This window comes from Lycorma delicatula, chromosome 1 (assembly GCF_047948215.1).
Source record: "Lycorma delicatula isolate Av1 chromosome 1, ASM4794821v1, whole genome shotgun sequence".
Classification (NCBI taxonomy): Eukaryota; Metazoa; Arthropoda; class Insecta; order Hemiptera; family Fulgoridae; genus Lycorma; species Lycorma delicatula.
In genome coordinates this window covers 2,603,177-2,622,887 of record NC_134455.1, presented here as the reverse complement: position 1 = coordinate 2,622,887, position 19,711 = coordinate 2,603,177, and the positions used below count along the sequence as shown (strand labels likewise).

General features: G+C 30.0%; 1 protein-coding gene across 1 annotated transcript in view; it reads right to left on the bottom strand.

Moving 5' to 3' along the window:
* LOC142318024 (transient receptor potential channel pyrexia-like) overlaps positions 1–13,619 on the bottom strand; it is a 29,199-nt gene extending 15,580 nt beyond the window's left edge. The window contains exons 1-5 of the mRNA XM_075354555.1: positions 13,297–13,619; positions 6,666–6,866; positions 5,064–5,251; positions 2,897–3,164; positions 818–1,039 (exon numbers count right to left, since the gene is read on the bottom strand). Coding sequence (XP_075210670.1) covers positions 818–1,039; positions 2,897–3,164; positions 5,064–5,251; positions 6,666–6,866; positions 13,297–13,563 — 1,146 coding nt within the window. The 5' untranslated portion in view covers positions 13,564–13,619. The remainder of the gene's footprint in view (positions 1–817; positions 1,040–2,896; positions 3,165–5,063; positions 5,252–6,665; positions 6,867–13,296) is intronic.
* Between the last annotated feature and the right edge of the window lie 6,092 nt (positions 13,620–19,711).

Sequence of the window (19,711 nt, the reverse complement as noted above, 5' to 3'; positions counted from 1 at the left end):
GATGTTTAATAATTTTTAGGATTTACTACTACTGTAATTTGGCTGCCGCCTTGTTCATTACACATTGAATAATCCATTAGTTTTTTAATTCTGTAAATCAGTTATTTATAGGTCACAATGACTCACTCGTTGATCAGAAATAATCAATTTATACTGGTTACTTGATGGTAGTTACATGCTGGTCATTGATGTAACCATTATCTTAATCAAATCTCACCCTCAGATTATCAAAAAGATAAAGTTATCAAGATTGGAAGATCATCCTTTTTCACCGTTTCTTTTCCTAACCCTTGATTCCTTCTTTATTATCAATTCTTTGAGTGCAAGTCTAATACCACTAAGCACTTCTTGATATAAGGATTTGATCAAGATTCTATCAGGTAAAGTCGGGTTATCTAATGCTCCCCCCAAAAAAAACAACCCTTTCCCATTACTCTTGATCCATTCATCCCCATTCTGTGAATTTTAGGTTGATTCTACTAAATTTATGTTCCTTTATGGTTATTATCTGCTTAATATTGTGAAGTTTGATGTAGAATAGGGTTCATTGATGGACTTACCCACTGAATAGGAAATTCAGGTCCTGTCTGATGCTGTACATAATACCTATCTAGTAAAGTCAAGCTTCAATTCATTCCTAATATATATATATATATATATATAATCATACACAGAACCTTTTGGCATGACGTGTCTGTTTTGTTTAAAACAAGGTTTTTTAAAAAATTCATGAACTAATTAAGAATTTTTATATAAAATAAATAAATCATTGATAAGCTTAAAATAACTTTTTTTTAAATAAGAATAATTTGTTTACCTTAAATCTATGATCATTGATTGGTACATCATTTGGAGTAATTTTAGAATCTAGTATTTTGATCAAGAAATCTTCAGGACGTGGCAAATATGTAAATATTTCATCAACAACAGTGAGACCAGTATGTGTTTCAGCAGTTAAATCACCACCATTATTTAATAACATATTTAGACACTCCTTGTTGCCACTGAATGCTGCTCTATGCATTGGTGTATAACCTTCCTACAAAACATTGAAAGACATATAAGATGTATAATGAAATATATTTTACAGTCTGCCAAATGTAACTGTGGACTTAAACTGAAGTGTACCTGGATCTTAATCACTAAGATACAATTTATTTGTTATTTGATATTGTCAGTAATGAAACAGTTTACTTTATACTTGGTTATTTTGCATTTTCATTGTTGACTATATTTTTTATTTCTATAATTGCTGAAGCTTTTGTTTCCATTGTGACAGTGTTTTAGCTTGCTTGAAGATTGCATCTTTTTATTGAAAATATATTTTGTTATGGTAATAAGTATACAGAATGTATGAACGAGATGTTTTATCAGAAGTTACCAGACATTGTTGTTTCATATCATAATGCTGTGTGAAAATTAAAAATAAGTTCCAAGAAAGTGGATACGTCAATGATGCACTCGAGTACAGAAGACCATCTATCCTACACAGAAAACGTTAGATGGTATTTGTAATCGCATAGCTGAAAGTCCCAACAACTCTACCAGAAAATTGGCTCGACAAACAGAAATCTCAAGGAGTAGTACACACAGAGCACTAAATAAACATTTAATAAAAAAGAAGACAATCTTCATGTGACAGTTTTTTCAGATGAAACATGGTTTCATTTATCGAGCCATGTCAACAATCAGATGTGGACTGTAAATAATTCTTGCCAGATCTTTGAATGACCATTACACAATGAAAAACTGAGGTTTGGCATGTTATATCATATAAGCAGGTAATCAAACAATTTTTTTTCAGAATACAGTACTCAAAATGTTATTACAATGAAATCATTAATTCTTTATCGGTCAATTAAATTTTTGAAGAAGAAATTGCTTTATTTTACTTCCAACAAGAGAATCATGGAATTTATAAATTAGGTCAACAAATGTTTAGGAAATGAAAACATTTTAAAAATAGTATACAGTTCACTTTATTTTAAGGTAAAAGTTACAGAAACCTTAATTGTATCTGAGCTAGATTTTGACCTAAGTTAAATTCTCTTATAATATACAGGTAACATTTTTATAATTTTTCATTTTAAAATAAAATGTATGGTTGTTTTTTAAAATACAATAAAATCATGAATATCAAAATCCTAACATTTAAAATGTGATCAAAAATAGTAATGGAATTGAACTGCATCTATTACACTTATATTATTGTTATGTATGTTTATTTATTTCATAATGAGTATTAAAATATAAATGCAGTTTTGCATGTTTAAAACAAGGTTGTTCTTAATGTTAGTGGATTTGTGATCAGCGGTCTACAAGACAGTCAGCAAATGTTGATTATATGTTACCATTGAGACCTTAAACGCTTATTTTATTTTTTATTAAAGCTGAATTCCATTTGAACGATGTCTTACTTAAGCAGTGTGAGCAGATCAGTTTATATTCTAGGAGCATTATGTTTGTTTGGTATTGTATTTTTTTCTTTTGAATGGTCTGCTTTATTTTGCTTTTCCTAGGGCCATATTGAATCCAGATTTTTTTTAATTCATGAACTATTTTCTGACTACTTAATTATGCATGCTTTTGATGTATTTTTTTTTTTTTTTTTATAAGTAGATCAATAATGAGTACATTTATGAATGCTTTTTCATCACATATTTATTCATAAGTAATGAATACATTAATAGTATATACATTTAATAGTATATGTTTAGTACCATTTATATGTTAAATATTTTATTCTAAATCAAGAAATTGTTTGACCACATTCTAAATCCATATCTGCCAAAGTTACATGTGATCATATCTAAAAAAAAAATACCAGTAAAATTATTGGAATATATGAATTAAAAACAAAAAAAAGGATTTAAATAGAGAGTTGTAAGATGCTGACCTTGTCAGGATAATTAATAATATTTTTACAGTCATTCATTAAGATAACACAAAGAACATCAATGTTGCCGAATTTAGCTGCAACATGCAAACATGTCTCACCGTTTTCTTCTGTAGAGCTAATACTAGCACCTTTTTCGATAAGAATGGTGGTTGCTGTAACTGAACCGATTTCTACCGAATAATGCAATGGAGTACATTTTGTAATTTCATTAGTCATGTTAACATTAGCGCCTTTTGAAACTAATTGATTCACGATATTCTCATATCTGAAACAAAATAAATAACTGTGCGGTCATGATACTGCATGGTACTGAATGTGTATACAGAGTATTTCTAAATTAGTTATATAAAAGTAACCTTTAATAATAAAAAAAGTAAATAACTTACAGAAATGTTTGACAGAACACTAAATACATTATATCTTCAAATTACATTTATAAATGTTCAATATGGCTACCTTTTGTAACACGGCAGATGTCAAATCTGTAATCAGTTTCCTGCCAAATCCTATGAAGCATGTCTTGGATCTATGGTGGCGACTGTTTGTTATCTGGTACCACAGCTCGTCAACATTTCCTGGAAGCAGGGGAACAAACATTCTACCTTTAATGTAATTCCATACAGAAAACTCTACTGGAGTTAAATCAGGCGATCATAGTGGTCAGGAAATTGTTCCACCACATTCAATCAAAGTCGCCACTTTGCCATTGAGATATGGGACAACTGCATAATGATAATGTGGTAGCATAGCATCTTGCTGAAAAATGAATTCTGTGCCCATACCCTGTTGTAATTGTGGCATAAGATAATGTTCAAGCATGTCCAGGCACTGTATGCCAATTATAGTTGACGTGGCTGATGGTTCCACCAGGTGGGGAAGAACTCGATCAATGGTCTGACAAAGCACAGTTACACCTCGATAGATACATCAATACACAGAATTCACCTGTTTGGTGTACAGAAAATCCACATCAGCTGCACGAGTCTCCTTTGCACAGACAAAAAGTGGGTGTTTGGCATGCAATTGCAATGTCACATAGCGAATCTTCATGACATTGTTTCATGGCTCAATGAACACTGAGTGCTACATACAGAAAGTGCAGCAATTCGTAAAATCTATTCCTGCAGACCAGCTGGAGTACATGTAGTTTCAGCAGAACAATGCTAAGCCAATAACACTATGGATTTCATCAGTGCTTTTTTGGACAAGTGATTTCAAAGGGATTTTGGCCCCCATGGTCTCCTGATTTATTCCTTCCTGACTTTTTCTTGTGGGGATACCTTAAGGATGTTACATACAAAAGTCATTCTCTCACCATCCCTGAATTGCAGAGCAAAACTGAATGACATGTCGCTGCAATTCCTCAACAAACATTACAATATATGTTTAAAAGCATGCAACATTGTATTCATTTATGTGAGTTACATAATGGAGGCTAATCTTAATGACTATTTTAACTTGCTCATTTTCCCAAAATTTAAATCACTTTTTGAACACTAGTATATGTATAAAGGATTGTCAATGTTGAATATTTGAATTTAATAATTAATTGTTTATGTTGAATTATCAGTGTTCTGTTTGTATGATGTTTTCTGTCATACTGACATCTCTGGTCAATGGTTACGGATGACTAAGTAAACCACGTATAGTATCAGTTGCTCCATCAGAGTTACCTCCTGGCAATATAATGATTATCATTCCCACTACAATTATGAACAGAGTGAAGATATCATTTGTAGAGCTGAATATCATGTGAATTTTTTCCCTAGTCTTACTGATGTGTCATAGTACATTTGTTTTATGAAGAAGGCATTGGATCACTCAATCCAATTTTTCCCTAGTGGACCAAGAATGGAATGCTTATTATCATTGAGAACAATTGTATTATTTTCAGAATCAATCTATATCTCATACTAGATTACGTACATGTTTCTTTTTGTTATCTAATAGGCAAGTTTGAAAGATTGATTAACCCAATTTGTTGATGATTCACCTGGATCTGTTTAAAATTTAAATAATTGTATAATTATTTTTAACAATGCTGAACTTTTTTTTACCGTTGTTATACTTTGTTCTGCAACTGGGAATACAAACTGCTGAATAATAAAAAATAAATAAAATGTTTAATTTAAATTGTATAAATAATATTCCATAAAAATAATACCTTTCAATGCTTAACATTTTGTTATTGCCAGATGTTACCTCTGCACTTGCCAATAATAAAGGGCTTAGACTATTTTCATCTGATGCATTTACATTTGCATCTTTTTCCAATAGTATTTGAACACATGTAATATGTCCACCTTTTACTGCTTCATGTAATGGTGTACGACCCCCCACTGGCACTGGCAGCTATAAAATAAAAGATACAAATATCATAGAATTACTGATAGGTAGTAACTAAATTTCACTATCATAGTTTTTCCTTTTTTAATTTTAAAATTTATAAAAGATAAATAACCTAAATATTGGCATGCAGCCACACAAATATTACATTTCATTACAAAATGTTTTAATTAATTTATCGTTATTCTTTTAATGTAAGTAGATTTAATGTGTAGCACAATCTTGGAATGTGATAAAAAAACATATGAATTTTTTTTTAATAGAGACCAATATCTTAATAGCAAAGTAAAGAAAGAGTAAATATATTGTAAATAAAAAATGTCTCTTCATAAAGAGCATGCACTGATTTCTAGTAATTGTCTGTAGTAGGTGTTTAGATATGATTTAGTTTGTAGGTAGGGTTGATTATCTTAAATATGAAATCAAACCATCCGTTGTATCAATAAGCGCATAGAACAGAATTAAAACTTGTTAGAAAATTTCAGTTGACCGTAGTTTGAAACTCTTGAATCATTGGCCTCATTGGTTGAAACCTTCCTTGAAGAGTACAAATTCACATTACTCAATTCTGTGTTTAGTTGGTGAAACAGGACGGAAGGTAATGATATATTAATGAAATTTATTCAGTAGGTCTCCCTCCAAAACTTTTACACTAAATGAACAAACCCTTAGAAAGTGAAAAAATAATATTTTTTTTTATTTCTGTGTGGCTTGACAAGAAACAATTTTTTTTAAATTAAATACTTTAACCTAAAAGAAATTTTTAAAATGTAAATGAGGTCATAGATAAAATATATATCCCAAAAAAGTAGTATATTTGAAAAATGATAAGGATCATTTTTGCTCTCTACTTCAAAAGAGTATTTCAAGATACAGAACATAATAACAAATTCAGGATTTTGGGGAAATTTACCCTTCACATTGTAAAACAAGGTATGAGAATCGTCTTTTCTCATCATCCAAAATTGATTGAAAGCTTCACAGTATTGTAGGGATCAATAGTCCCTCTTGAAAATTTTTTTTCGCATACAGATAGAATCTACAGAGGGAAAAATTGCTTTTTTCAGGGATATCTTGGAATTGTTCACCAAATTGAGCTGCATCCTCACGGGATCTAACCAGCATAAAAATTACTTTTTTGTAATTTTACGTAAATGGTTAATGGCCATGCAGTTAAAAAAAATGGAACGCCGGCCTAGTCAATGCCCATCTTCTTTAACTCCACGCAGTAAAATTAGAATTAAAAGTTTCGAAACTTTTTAAGAATTTTTGAATTGTCGAACCAATAGAAAACATCTATGCGGTAAGGATTATGTTGGGGGAAGTGATCCTTAAGGATTATGGAGGGGGAAATGATGAACCTTAACAAGCGATTTATAGATAAACATGTCTCCTGTTAAATTTTAGTAACTATACATACATCATTAGCAGCAGTTGCTTCTCTTGCACAATTTTTGCCATGCAAACATTGAAATGGATCGTCATCATCTCCCCACGGCATATCTGTATATCGGCTGTTTGGAGAAGCTCCAGCATCCAGTAATAGTTTAATAACATCGCTGAAACCTTGGATAGCAGCATGGTGCAATGGAGTTCTACCAAGTCTGTCACAACAGTCAGCCTACAGTAACACATATTAATGTGGATTAAGAATCAAATATATCGATGTTTAGCTAAATTTTTGTAATTTCTTATTACAAAGAACAGATCTGATAAAAAGTAAAATCAAAATAGGAAAACTAGAAATAATATTCGGAACATATTGTTAAATTTTTGACAATGCCTTTTATGTATATCATACACAGTGTGGCTGAAAAGATCCCGAACTAAATTTCTGCAGTCGATACAGCGCCATCTCTCGGACAACCAAGAAGCTATGTAGTACGATGTTTGAAGAGACTGTGTACAAAATTTCATCACGCCTCGTCACTCCAGTCTAGAGTTATATTTGGCCGCGTTCGTTGTGTTCGTGTGACCTTGTGAAAGCTCGCGACATGGAATAGAGAAGCGCGATAAAATTTTGTGTTTGACGTCAAAAATATTTTGTTGAAACTTAATTATGATACAGCAAGCAATCTGTGATGAAGCCGCATTTCGTACTACAACATTCAAATGGTGGAACCGGTTTAAAGACTGTAGAGAGCGGTTGGATGACGATGAACGAAGCGGGAGGCCATCAACACCTGTTCACGACGAAAACGTTGCTAAAGTGTGCACACAGCTGGTCAAACCGTAAATTCTATTTGGAAGTAATGAAACGCCTGATATGTAGAATCCGACCCGAGTACTGGGATTCAGGCAGTTGGACTCTCTTCCACGATAATGCCTCGGCACACATGGTAACAGTTTTAACACGTTATTACGACTTAAATCAAATCACCGTCTTATCCCACCCGCTTTATTCACCTGACAGATCCAGCAGACCATTTTCTGTTCCCGAAACTCAAGTTGAAGATGAAAGGCCGCTTTTGCGATGACATTTCTGCCATCCAAAGGGCTTTCACCGAGCAGTTGAAGGCGATCCCACTAAGTGATTGCTCTAGAGCATTTGATGGACTCTATCGGCGCTGTAACGAGTGTATAACTAGAGAAGGATTCTATGTAGAGGGCTGATGTGAGTAAATTCATCTATCTTTAAATCTGTATTTTTATTTAATTTAGTTCGGGAACTTTTCATACATACTGTGTATATACTATTCTATGTACTATCTATATATCATAATATGTATATATTTTGGTGGTAGTTGAGATATTACAGTTAATTTCAACATTTTTTAAATATAATTTCACAGCATAGATATTCTGCAATTCTTTAGATATGTCTTTATTTTATATTCCGTACTATATATCTTTCCTTCCGTACCGGTCCTAAACATATACACCTTAACATCTTAACTTGTAAGCTGAAAGGAAGGCCTAAGGAGGCTTCAACATAGTGATTATTTCTAAAAAGGGCTGCTTGTGTCAAAAAGGTTGGGAACCACATAGGTAGAAATTAAACTGCAGTGACTCTCCTCTATAATAAAGTAAAAATTTGACAAAGATAAAACATTTTATACTCATATGTTTAAAAACTTATTCAGTTCATCTTAAAATCAATTTAATTTTGTATAATATAATTATATTATAATTTTAATTTTATAAAGTATTTCTTGGGTTGTCTTATTTAAAACAGAGTATGTTGCGTACAAAAAGTCAGTACAAAATTTATTGTGGTTGTTTCCAAATTTCTACTTTAGGCAAACAGGTATCTCATCAGATAAATTTTTCAAAGAACACCAAAAGACTGACAGTAATAATTATAACAGTGAATTAAAATATCTTAAATACAACTCAAATGACAAAGCCTTTGCTTAATGAAATATTTTAACATACATGCTTTTAGTTACAATCACACTTTTCCCTGACTGCATGAAGTGATTAAGTTGAATGGTTCCACCGCTTTCAGTCACATATTCAATAAAGTCTCCTCTACTACTATTATATCCCATTACGGATATTGTAAACCTAAGTCCATTAAAACAACAGAACAATGAAAATGTGCATCCGTCTCAGCTTATATATATCACCTCAAAGGTTTTGGGTACAAATACCAGTTGTGCTTGGTACTTTTAATATAAAAAATAAATTTTATCAAGTTATTAGAAAAAAAAAGTAGTTACTCAAAAAAATTGATTTTGTAACAAAAATTTATTTTTCATGAAGACAGTTCTGACCATTGATTAAAATTTAAGATGAAGAAAATAGCAGATATTATTAAGATTCATCTTTTAAACTGGTGTCTAATTAAAATTTATTTTAATTTATTCCTTATTTATAAGAAAAACTAAAAATACTATAACATTGGAATAAATATATGATTTTTAAAAAAACCAGTCGAATTAGAACATAGGAGTTACTTCCTTAAATAAGTATAGGCTGTGCTTAGAAAAGGATTTAAACAGGAATATTTAATAACATGTTACAATATTAGACTTATAGAATATTAAATAGAAAGAAAATGAAAATCTGTAGTCAAATATAAGCTAAATATAGACATCAACACAATAGAAATATATCAGTATAACGCAATTAAACCTTGGGATTAAAAAACAAAAATAAATAAATAAAATACAATTCTAAGTCCTCTAAAACATAATGTTATGTATTTGTTTAATGTTATTTATAAAAATCAAACTTCTCAGAGTCATGCCATACGAAGAAGATAAATTTTTCAGAGTAGTTTAAAAATTTTCCTTATAGTTATCTAATATGAATATAAAATTCTGTGTAATGTATTAACAAATTTAGAAGCTAAAACATAGGCATGTCTTCGGTTAAGAGTAGCTTTACTTTTTGGTTCTTTAAATTATTGATGAGTCATCTATTATTTATTTTATGATTTAAATACGTGATATAACACAAAAAACTTAAACTCAGCCGATTTTTATGACTGAAGAATTCTAAATTAGTTGTGTAACTGTATACTTGGATGGTATTTGTATTACGAGAGATGGCTCTAAAGTACGATCACTCATAATTCATAAATGAAGAGATTTACTACAACAATTTATTTTATTTTTTCCATTTTGTCACCGTTTACAATTACACATTTCACCAACAATGAACCAGTTTTCAAATTTCATCATTGAAATATGCTGGTGGTCTCTTCTTGATCCACGATCTCACTACATCCATTAGTTTATCATCCACTGTGAAATGAATTATATCCATCTTTAATTACAAAACAAGGGAAAATTGCAGGGTGCCAAATCTGTTGAATGTGGAATAGATTGAAATTTGAGTGTCACAAAAGCCTCAGCAATTACATGCGATATGTATGGCCGAGCATTATCATGTTGCAGGATTATGGTCTCCATGAATTGTTGAACACTACACTACATACACATAACTCACACGTATGTGCATGCATGCATATACATATATATATTATTATTATTATGCTTTTATGGCCAACATGGGACCACTTAAGTCAATTTTAGTTGGATCTTTTCTGAGAAAAGCGTGTTATTTTACTCTAAAGAGCTGCCCAGTATTTCTTCACCCGTTCAGATCTTGCTTTCTTTTCTTCATCTATAAACACCCTCTTCGTTGTATTTTGTCGTTTGTCTGACTTTTGTTTAAATCTAATGTTTTTGTCTTTTAGCTTTGTAATTTTTCCAGTTTTATTCTGTAGGTCGGTCAGGGAAATACCCAATTGTTTCATATCTTCTCTAATTTCTTTGATCCATCCTACTTCTAGCTTTTGGAACCAGAGCTTTTCAATGATATTTCTTGACAATCTTGTTTCCGGTGTCCTTACGAGATGACCAAAGAAAGAGATTCTTTTTTTCCGCATAGTATCAGTAACAGGCTCTATTTCTTGATACACCACCTCATTCGGCACAATCCACCATCGGCCTTCTTTTTGGTGTTTTTTATCAATACACGTTCTCTATTCTATTCTCCTCTCTATTTTCAGAATTTTATCGATTCGGTTTTTCTGAGTGATTCTGAAAAGGGTCTCGCTTCCGTAGGTGACTTCTGGTTGAACTACAGTTTTATAATGTTTAAGTTTTGTTTTAGTCTTTAAGTTTTTTATATATATATATATATATATATATATATTAGCTATGGTGTGGGAGGGGGGGGGGTTTAATGCCACTATGTATCGCATAGAATTTACAATCGATCACATGTTTGGTGTAATATACTACCATACTTTTACCCCGGCAAGGTTAGAAGTCATTAAGCTGAGGGCCTATCTCCCCACATCATTATCATACCCCCCATTTTAATTATGCTTCAACCATGATCATTATTCCTTTTTTTTTCTGAAGTTATCTATTTATATAAATAAGTTTTATTATTCTATGTGCTACTTTTCTTTTTCTGTTTCTTTTATAATTACTGTTTTCATGAATTTTGAATTAAATTCAGATACGACTTTTTGCTGTTGAACTTCTGTTTTCCTTATCCTTTTTTCTGTGAATTTCTCTTTTACAGTTGTTATTATAAATGAAATAAAGATTTTTATTTATTTGATGAACCAGCAAATAATAAAATATTTAGAATTAAACCTAAGGAGGTATTGAACCAAGATGGCATATTATTCAACAATTATAACAAAAAAGGTATATATAACAATGCTAACTGTTAACATTAATAATGTAAATTAAGAAATATGATTATGATATTTATAAATATAAATATAATATTTATAAACTATTTATAAATATTTATTATCAAATCTAACACTAAATTGCCATTTCGATTGTTAAACAATCATTATTTTCGTTAGACACTAAAGGAAGTGTATATATTAGAAAATAAGCCATATAAAACAAACAAAAAGGTAAAAACAAACAGATCAGTTGTTTAACAGCTGAAAATCAGCTGTTAAATAATAAAATAACTGTTAAATAAAACAAACAACTGATCACTGTTTGTTTTTACCTTTTTGGTAAATCAGCTTTAACAGCTGATTTTCGGCTGTTAAACAACTGATTTGTGATGTGTTAACTACTAGACCAGCCTGGTGGGTCAAATATAATTTGACTAAAGTGATTTTGATGAAATTTGGCACAGGCTCGTGTTAATGACCAATTTATTGGTAAAATTTTTGGGGTCAATATCTCCAGGAAGTGGGGTTTCTTTGGGGTCAATTTTCTTAAAATTTTGCAAACATAACACCACCTTGCTCAGTACATGCATACATGCTTAACTACCGTCTTTAAAAAAAAAATGTTGCCCCGCCAAATTCTTCCCTTCTTCAGAAATCAAAAAAGCTATTTTTATTTATTGCATATTTTTTAACCCAATTTTTTTTTGTCTTCCTAGGTGTAGTAGTATTACCCGCCGGGTTGGTCTAATGGTGAACACTTCTTCCCAAATCAGCTGATTTGGAAGTCGAGAGTTCCAGCGTTCAAGTCCTAGTAAAGCCAATTATTTTTATACGGATTTGAATACTAGATCGTGGATACCGGTGTTCTTTGGTGGTTATGTTGAGACTGTGCAAGACTACACTTCATTTGCACTCATACATATCATCCTCTGAAGTATTATCTGAATGGTAGTTACCGGGGGCTAAACAGGAAAAAAGAAAAGAAAAAGGTGTAGTAGTATTAGTTCAAATGACCCAAAAAAAAATATGTAGAGGACAATATTGGAGGTAGGGGAGCTGATCAAAGTTTAAGAATATTGATTTTTTAAAACCTTTTTTTGTTTATTTAAACTTTTAATAATAATATTACGATAAAATTTCATCATAATTTACCCCCACCCACCAAAAAAACAAATCTTAGATAATTTTTTATCGGTTGTACATTTTCAGTGGAATTTTTTTAATCTCCTCATTTATTGTAGTAAACGTAGACAAATTAACAAATTTTCTTTAGGAGGTGATTTTGGGGGTGGGGGAGCAGAAAAAAGTAAAAAAATATTGATTTTTCAAAACTTTTTTCATGTGTTATTTTTCACTAAGTAAAAATAAATAATCAATACCAGGAAAACAACTACTTTATTGTCAGTTTTTCAACTTTTAAAATGTTTATTTGTGTTTTTTTTTGGTTTATTTTAAATAAATTAAAAATATTTATTTATATTCAGATATCAATCACAGTATCTCAATAAATATTCAGTACTACCTCCTACTGTTCAATATATAATCTTTTACTACCATACCAATCAAGATATGATCAAAACTACCTACATGATAAAAAAATAATTTATGAGTTAATTATTTTAAGAAGTTTGTAACGGTCAAAATCATATTTAAAGATTATTAGTGTTTACACTTCCATAAAACCACACCTTAAAATATTGTACTATATTCAAATTAGTAACATTATTTGATGTTTTTTGCTTATTTTGGGAAGTTTTGGCTGGCAAGTGACAATATGTTAACTTATTGGGCTAAACAATTATTTTCAATTGTAAAGTTTTACCAGCTAATACATAATCTATTGTAGAAAAAATTTCCCATTTTCACCCTCAGTTTAAGAAAGATTACAGTTGCTAATACAACATAATTTAGTAATATATATGACATTATAAAAATGTATTTCACTTACCTTAGCACCATGATCTAAAAGTAATTTAACAATATTAGCTGCATCCTGCTGATTTTTTAAAGATGATGCTAGTTGCAATGGTCGTACCTTCATTGCCCCGCAATGACAATTTACAATTAATTCACTATTACCACATGTTCTAGAAAAATCGAGAACATTTTTTACTTCATTATAACTGGAGCAATGTATTGCAGTCATTAATCTTGCAACAATTTCACATTTATCAGTCTTTACCCATTCTCCCATAGTTGTTTTGTAAAAATTCATTTTGCTATTTTTGATTTTTTATAACATAATAGACTTAAAATTAAATAATAAAATTAATATAAACTAAATAAAACTTTTTATTAGCACCAAATATCTGATGAAAATATTATACCGCAAGAAATAAATTTAAACTTTTATGCTTATCATAAAAGTTTAGATAGGTTTAAAAGAAATACACCTTAACACTGAATAACTGTGATATTTTATGGCTAAATAGGTTTATTTAGATAAGAAGTGGTTGGTATTTGGTTGCACTGAGGTTTTTTATTTACATTATCAGGAAATGTTTGGTGGTTTAATACAGATTAAACTACAAGATAATATTATACATTAAACCACAAAACTGTATATATGCTTGCAGTTGTTGAAATTATAAAATCAGAAATTCTAACACATTTTCCCCTTAATAAATTATGTTTTTGTCTTTAAAAAATTATTATTTAAATCATTAAATCAAATAGTGTAATTGCCATGCTATTTGAAGTTTATTTTTTAATTAAATAATTTACAAACTAATAGAATTTATTTTTGTAAAGAACAATGTAAAAAATAAATATAAAAAAATAAATAAATTATTATTTATTTATTTATTTTATAAATAAATATAAAATTGAATTTACCCTCAAATATTTAAAAGCAGTAAGATTCTTCATTGACACTATAGTGGCTGCGTAATGTTGCAGCATAGAAGCATGGAATAGTGGCAGAACAAGGTCGTAAAAGGACTTCTTTCAACGTTTAAAATTATTTTTAAAGTTATTTATTGTAAAATAATAAATTTTTGTTACTTTTATTTAGAGTAATTTTTACTTTTACTTTCAAATATTCACTTTAAATGTCATACTCTATTAACTATATATATATGGTTTTCTTAAAAATGCTATTTTATTGGCCTAATAGAATATTTTAAAATATAAGTATAAGTTGTGGAAATGTTAAGCATAGATTTATTTTTAAACCAAAATTAATGGGGCCAAACTGTTACCTGAGCATTTAGTTATCCAAGGTATGGTCCGTTTATATAAACTTGACTGAGCAATATTCTACTGCAGTTTAAACAATAATGCTATAAATTAATTAAAATGGTTTTAAAAAATAATATGAAGATGCTACAAAAAAAAAAACATCAAATAATTTTCACTTTCCAATTTGTTATTAAGCATCAGGATAAATCTATAAAATAAGAAAGGTGTCAAACATAAATACTCGCTGAACATAAATTCATTGAGTAAGAGTTTCTTATGAACATAGAAGGAGGCTTTGAAGAATGAAAAATTAGAAGACTTTTGTTGGATTTATCCAAGAATTCTTGGAACCACTAGTCACGTTGGAATTTTGCTCTACAAAATTATTATTAAACATAAAAGAACCTTGAAAAATAATCTTAATACATCACTCAATCCACTGCATAAAAGGGGAAGATGAAAATCTCAATTAGTTCATAATTATTAGGCGGTGCAGCCCTCTGTAATACTTATGTTTAAAAATAGATGCATAATGGAAAAGATTAAATTGCCATTAAATTAAATTACATTGTTCTTGTTCACCATGAACAAAACCGATTAGAAATTAGGGTGGTATGATTTCTGCAAGGAGCATAGTCCATGCAAATATTTGTTTGGTACTTAGTGGAAATCAATATTTGTGAAAAAGTATAGGAACCTTTTCCAGTTCACTTGTCTCAAAATTCATAGAACCATAGCTAACCTGAATTGCACTCTTATGTTGAGGTTGCACTACTCCAAAACTGTTTTTGCATCAATGGAGTGAATCTAGTGAAAAAAATTATAGGAATTTAAGGTGTAAGGTAAAACGAGAACAAAATAACTGACTTAGAATCAAATCACTGGTGAGTGGGAGGCCTAACACCCTAATTATTTTTTAAGATACAAAATATATCAAACTTAAGAAACACTGGCTTTTAAGTATAGGCCTTGGAAAATAAATAACATACGAATCTGTTTTGTTTAACACCGCTTGAAACTAAAAGGAATTAGAAATTAGGGATGACATTATCAGGCGGTACTGGCAACTAAAGTTTTTTTTTTTGAGAAATGAAAAACCAAAACCTTCTAGGCATACATGTCTTGGCATTCTTGAACCTGATTACCTTATCAAGCTGTGTTAATTTTGAGGGGAGGGGGAGCCCACCAAAACTGATTTACCACCTAAGGATAAAACTGAAATACATTTGAACCTCTATATATAACGAACTTTGATATTACAAAAACTTTGATTTTACAAATTGTTTTTCTGCACTGACATTTTAATAAGACTAAGTATAAATTTACCTCTAACGTATTCATACCTCTATATAACAAAATGGTGACATACTGCATATTAACATGATAATGTAGTAACATCAAATGCTCATGTAAGATGCGAATACGGTCTACTGATATTTTTGCAAACTCTTGTATCTTCAACAGTCAAATCTTTTAAATCCGCATTGTGGATTTTTGCAACACTTTCATTGGTCATGGTAGTTGCAAGGCAACCTACAACCGAGTACAAAAAGCTTTTAAGTATAGCCTACAAGCATTCTAAGTACGAGGTAAGTTCTTACCTGAGATACATTTTATACATAATGTATAATTAATATGTAATGCACGACATAAAAACTATTCAATTTTAATTCATTATAAAACTGGATAAAACATTCATAAAAAAATTAGACAGAATTTGTATTACTTCTAATGAAAATCTCTAACAAATTTTTCCTGGGATTCTCGATTTCATTATATAAAGATTTGACCGTATAGCACAGTTATATAACAGCGTAGCACTCTTTGGGTAAAAACAAAATAGAAAATTATGGTTATGATGAGAATACTCAGACAGCTCAGTTTCTTGTAATTGTTTTATAAAAACAGAAACCAATCACAAAAACTGTAAAAACGTTTTGTTATACGCAAAAGTAAACAAAAGAAAAAAAAAATCAAAAAATTGACTGATATAGTTCCAAACATTTTTTTAAATGCTCGAATTTAACAAATTTTAACAGAGGACTAGCAATGAAAAAAAATAATTTTATTGCTCCCTATGATTAAAATTCTATACACGTGTTTTAAATTATGCGGTTGTAATATGTGGTATTTAATAAATTCTATAATTCAAGCTTTGAGCCCTCTACTCTACCTAATCCTCCCAAACAGTATTTGAATGTGAGGTAATAGAGAGAGAACTAGTACAAATATAATTATATATATAATTATCATAGTCTACACGAAGCACATAACAGATTTTTCAGTCATTTTTTATATCGACAATTCAAGTTTCAAGTGGATCTAGATTTGCAATAACAATTACTGTCATTCTATACTTTTGAAGAAAATAGCATTTAAAACTTACTTTTACAGTACTTAAATGTTAAATTTCCCAATGGCCTTTACTTTAGAGATATTCCTTGTAGTATATCCTTCACAGCTATTGAAGATCGATTCTGTTTGGGTGATCACTGATGATTTGAGTGTTTACATGAACCCTTTGTCATGTTTAATTGTTAAGAAGTGGACATATTAAAATGATCCCTTCTGTAACAAGGGTAGCCGCCACCAGGTACATCCCCATATTTGGGCTACCAACCCCAGATGTCCAACCCAGTATGCCAGTGGAACCAGCATGTCAAAGCAGAGACCAGAGAGCCCTATGAACCGACACAAATGGACACCTTATTATTACAAGCTTGCCATCGCAGGGAGCAGTGAGAAATGAATTGATCTCTGTTGTGTAACAGAGATCAATTCAAGCTGTAGTAGGTGTCTACTACAGCTTCAACCCTGGTCGCTATATCACCAGCACAAAAGATTGTGTAAACCAGTTTCCAAAATCCGATCTGAAGTTGAAAGTAAGATCAGCATTATTAAAAAAGAACGATCACATTTTCGAGGAAAAGATTTGGAGTCCCGCTAGCCAGCTATATGTTTTGTACGTATAACTTATTGCCCCAGATGGTATATTCCAGATATGGAATATCTACTCAGGGCATTCTTTTTATTATTTTTTTTAATTTATTTTAAGTGTAGAATTAACTACTGGTAATTTAAAGAGAATGAAAAGATGATTGTCATTCATCTGGTTGTCATTTTCTTTAAATTGCCCTTTAAAGAGCAATTTAAATGATTAGATGAATTGATTATCACAGATTTTACGTAGAACAAGTCAGATCACCTTAAGAATATTGGTTTCTAATGTATTTATAATCTATAATTTAATAATTCCAACAAAAAAAAAAATAAAGATCGTTGCTGCTCAATTTTTATAATCTTAAGTATAAATAAAATCTTAAGCGTAATACCATGAAGTTTTATTACATAAAAAAATAATAAAATAAAACAATGCAATATAACCTACTTTTGTTTCTGGTATTAGCTAAATGAATGAATTTTTCACTACTTTTCAAAATTCTTTAATTCTCTGAAACAGTTGAATAAAATGTATTTGTATCAATTGAATAAAACTGTCCATATATCAATATTTCAAGTACAATTGGTTAATTTTTTTTTTTATTTTATTTCTGTGACATTTAATTATATAAACATAATAAATTCAGTTTGCCATGTGATAATTTTTATCTGAAATTTAAAGTCAAGAAAAAACTTTTTTATTTGGTAAAATTGACAAAAGTAGGGATAAAGAGATTTATCATATAAAGCACAAAATAAACCTATAAAAACCATTTGTCCAAGTGTGCCTCCATAAAGTTCTCTTGCATGGACTTGATACAACTCTATCTTTGATGTGAACTGTTACTACATTAACTCACAAATTCAATAGTATGTAGTTATCTAACTAAATAGAAATAGCTTACATCATTATTTTTATAGATCACCACAGGTGATCGATAAAAATATAATATCAAACTTGGTTTTAATTATTAAATAATTCATACTTAACATCTTTTATGTCCGAGATGCTAATTTATAAGAGATGCCACTTGCACTGGAACCATCAGGTTGTGAAGTATGAATGTATGTACTAATTCTTTAATTAATTTTCATATTTAATTGAAAGTTATTTTTGTATTTTTATAGAGATATCGAAGCTTTATTACATGTAGTCAAATCAAGCCTTGGTTCAGGAGTACTAGCGATGCCGGTTGCATTTAAAAATGTTGGCCTTCTGCAAGGGTTTTGGGAACTATATTTGTCTGTTTACTTTGCACACGTATAAATTATCATTTTATCGTTCCAGATTCATTAAAACTTGGTTTAAACTTCATCCTTCATTTTCTATAAAAGTGTTTCTTCCATTCAAAATATGTGGAAGGGTTAATATCATAAAATAATTCAGCAGTATGTTGAATATTTACAGTTTATATACAAATACAATATACAGCAATATATAGAACTGTGTAGAAAAGAAAGTAATTTACGAGCAATCTGGTAATAGCTGTAATTATTAAAGATAATGAATTAATAATTATTTAATTAATTACTTCCTGGTACCATTGTTTTTATTATATGGAACACAGTTAATACAGTGAAACTCCGTACAAGAATAGCAATCACAGAGACAAAAAATATTCCATCAAGTGAATCATTTCAATCTCTGGTGTAGGGCGATGCCGAACTCAATATAAATGTGTTCACATAATTATAATAATGAATTTATTTTTAACATTTCTTATTTGCGATTAAAAAAATATTTTAGCTCAGCAAAGATAGAAAAACAGTAAAAAGAAATAAAAAATGTTAATTTATTAACCGCTTCAGAATTATCAGTTTTAATTATTTTGAGAAAAGGTGAAACCACAGACAGATTAATTTAATTAATAACTTGAATTCTTGAAACAAGCAGACCCCTCTTTTTTGCTGGCCACAGGTCATAATTAGACTAGAGTGTTAATAAGTTGTTTTAAGTGGAGTTAAATAAAATTTAGTTCTAATCATAGAATGTGTGTTCTGTGTTAATATATTTACTACGTTTTTCACCTGTTAAAACTTATCCGCAACTTAATTTACTGTTGTAGGAATAATACTTTAGTATCTAATTCAGCCTACTTCATTTTAATTGTATACATGATTCATTATATCCCTTACAGAATTGAGGTAATTTGTATAACATTGTTTCAATACAGAAAGACATGTTAATTTGTTGTTATACACTAACCCAGTCTATCATGGTTATAGCGCTTGTAACATAAGTT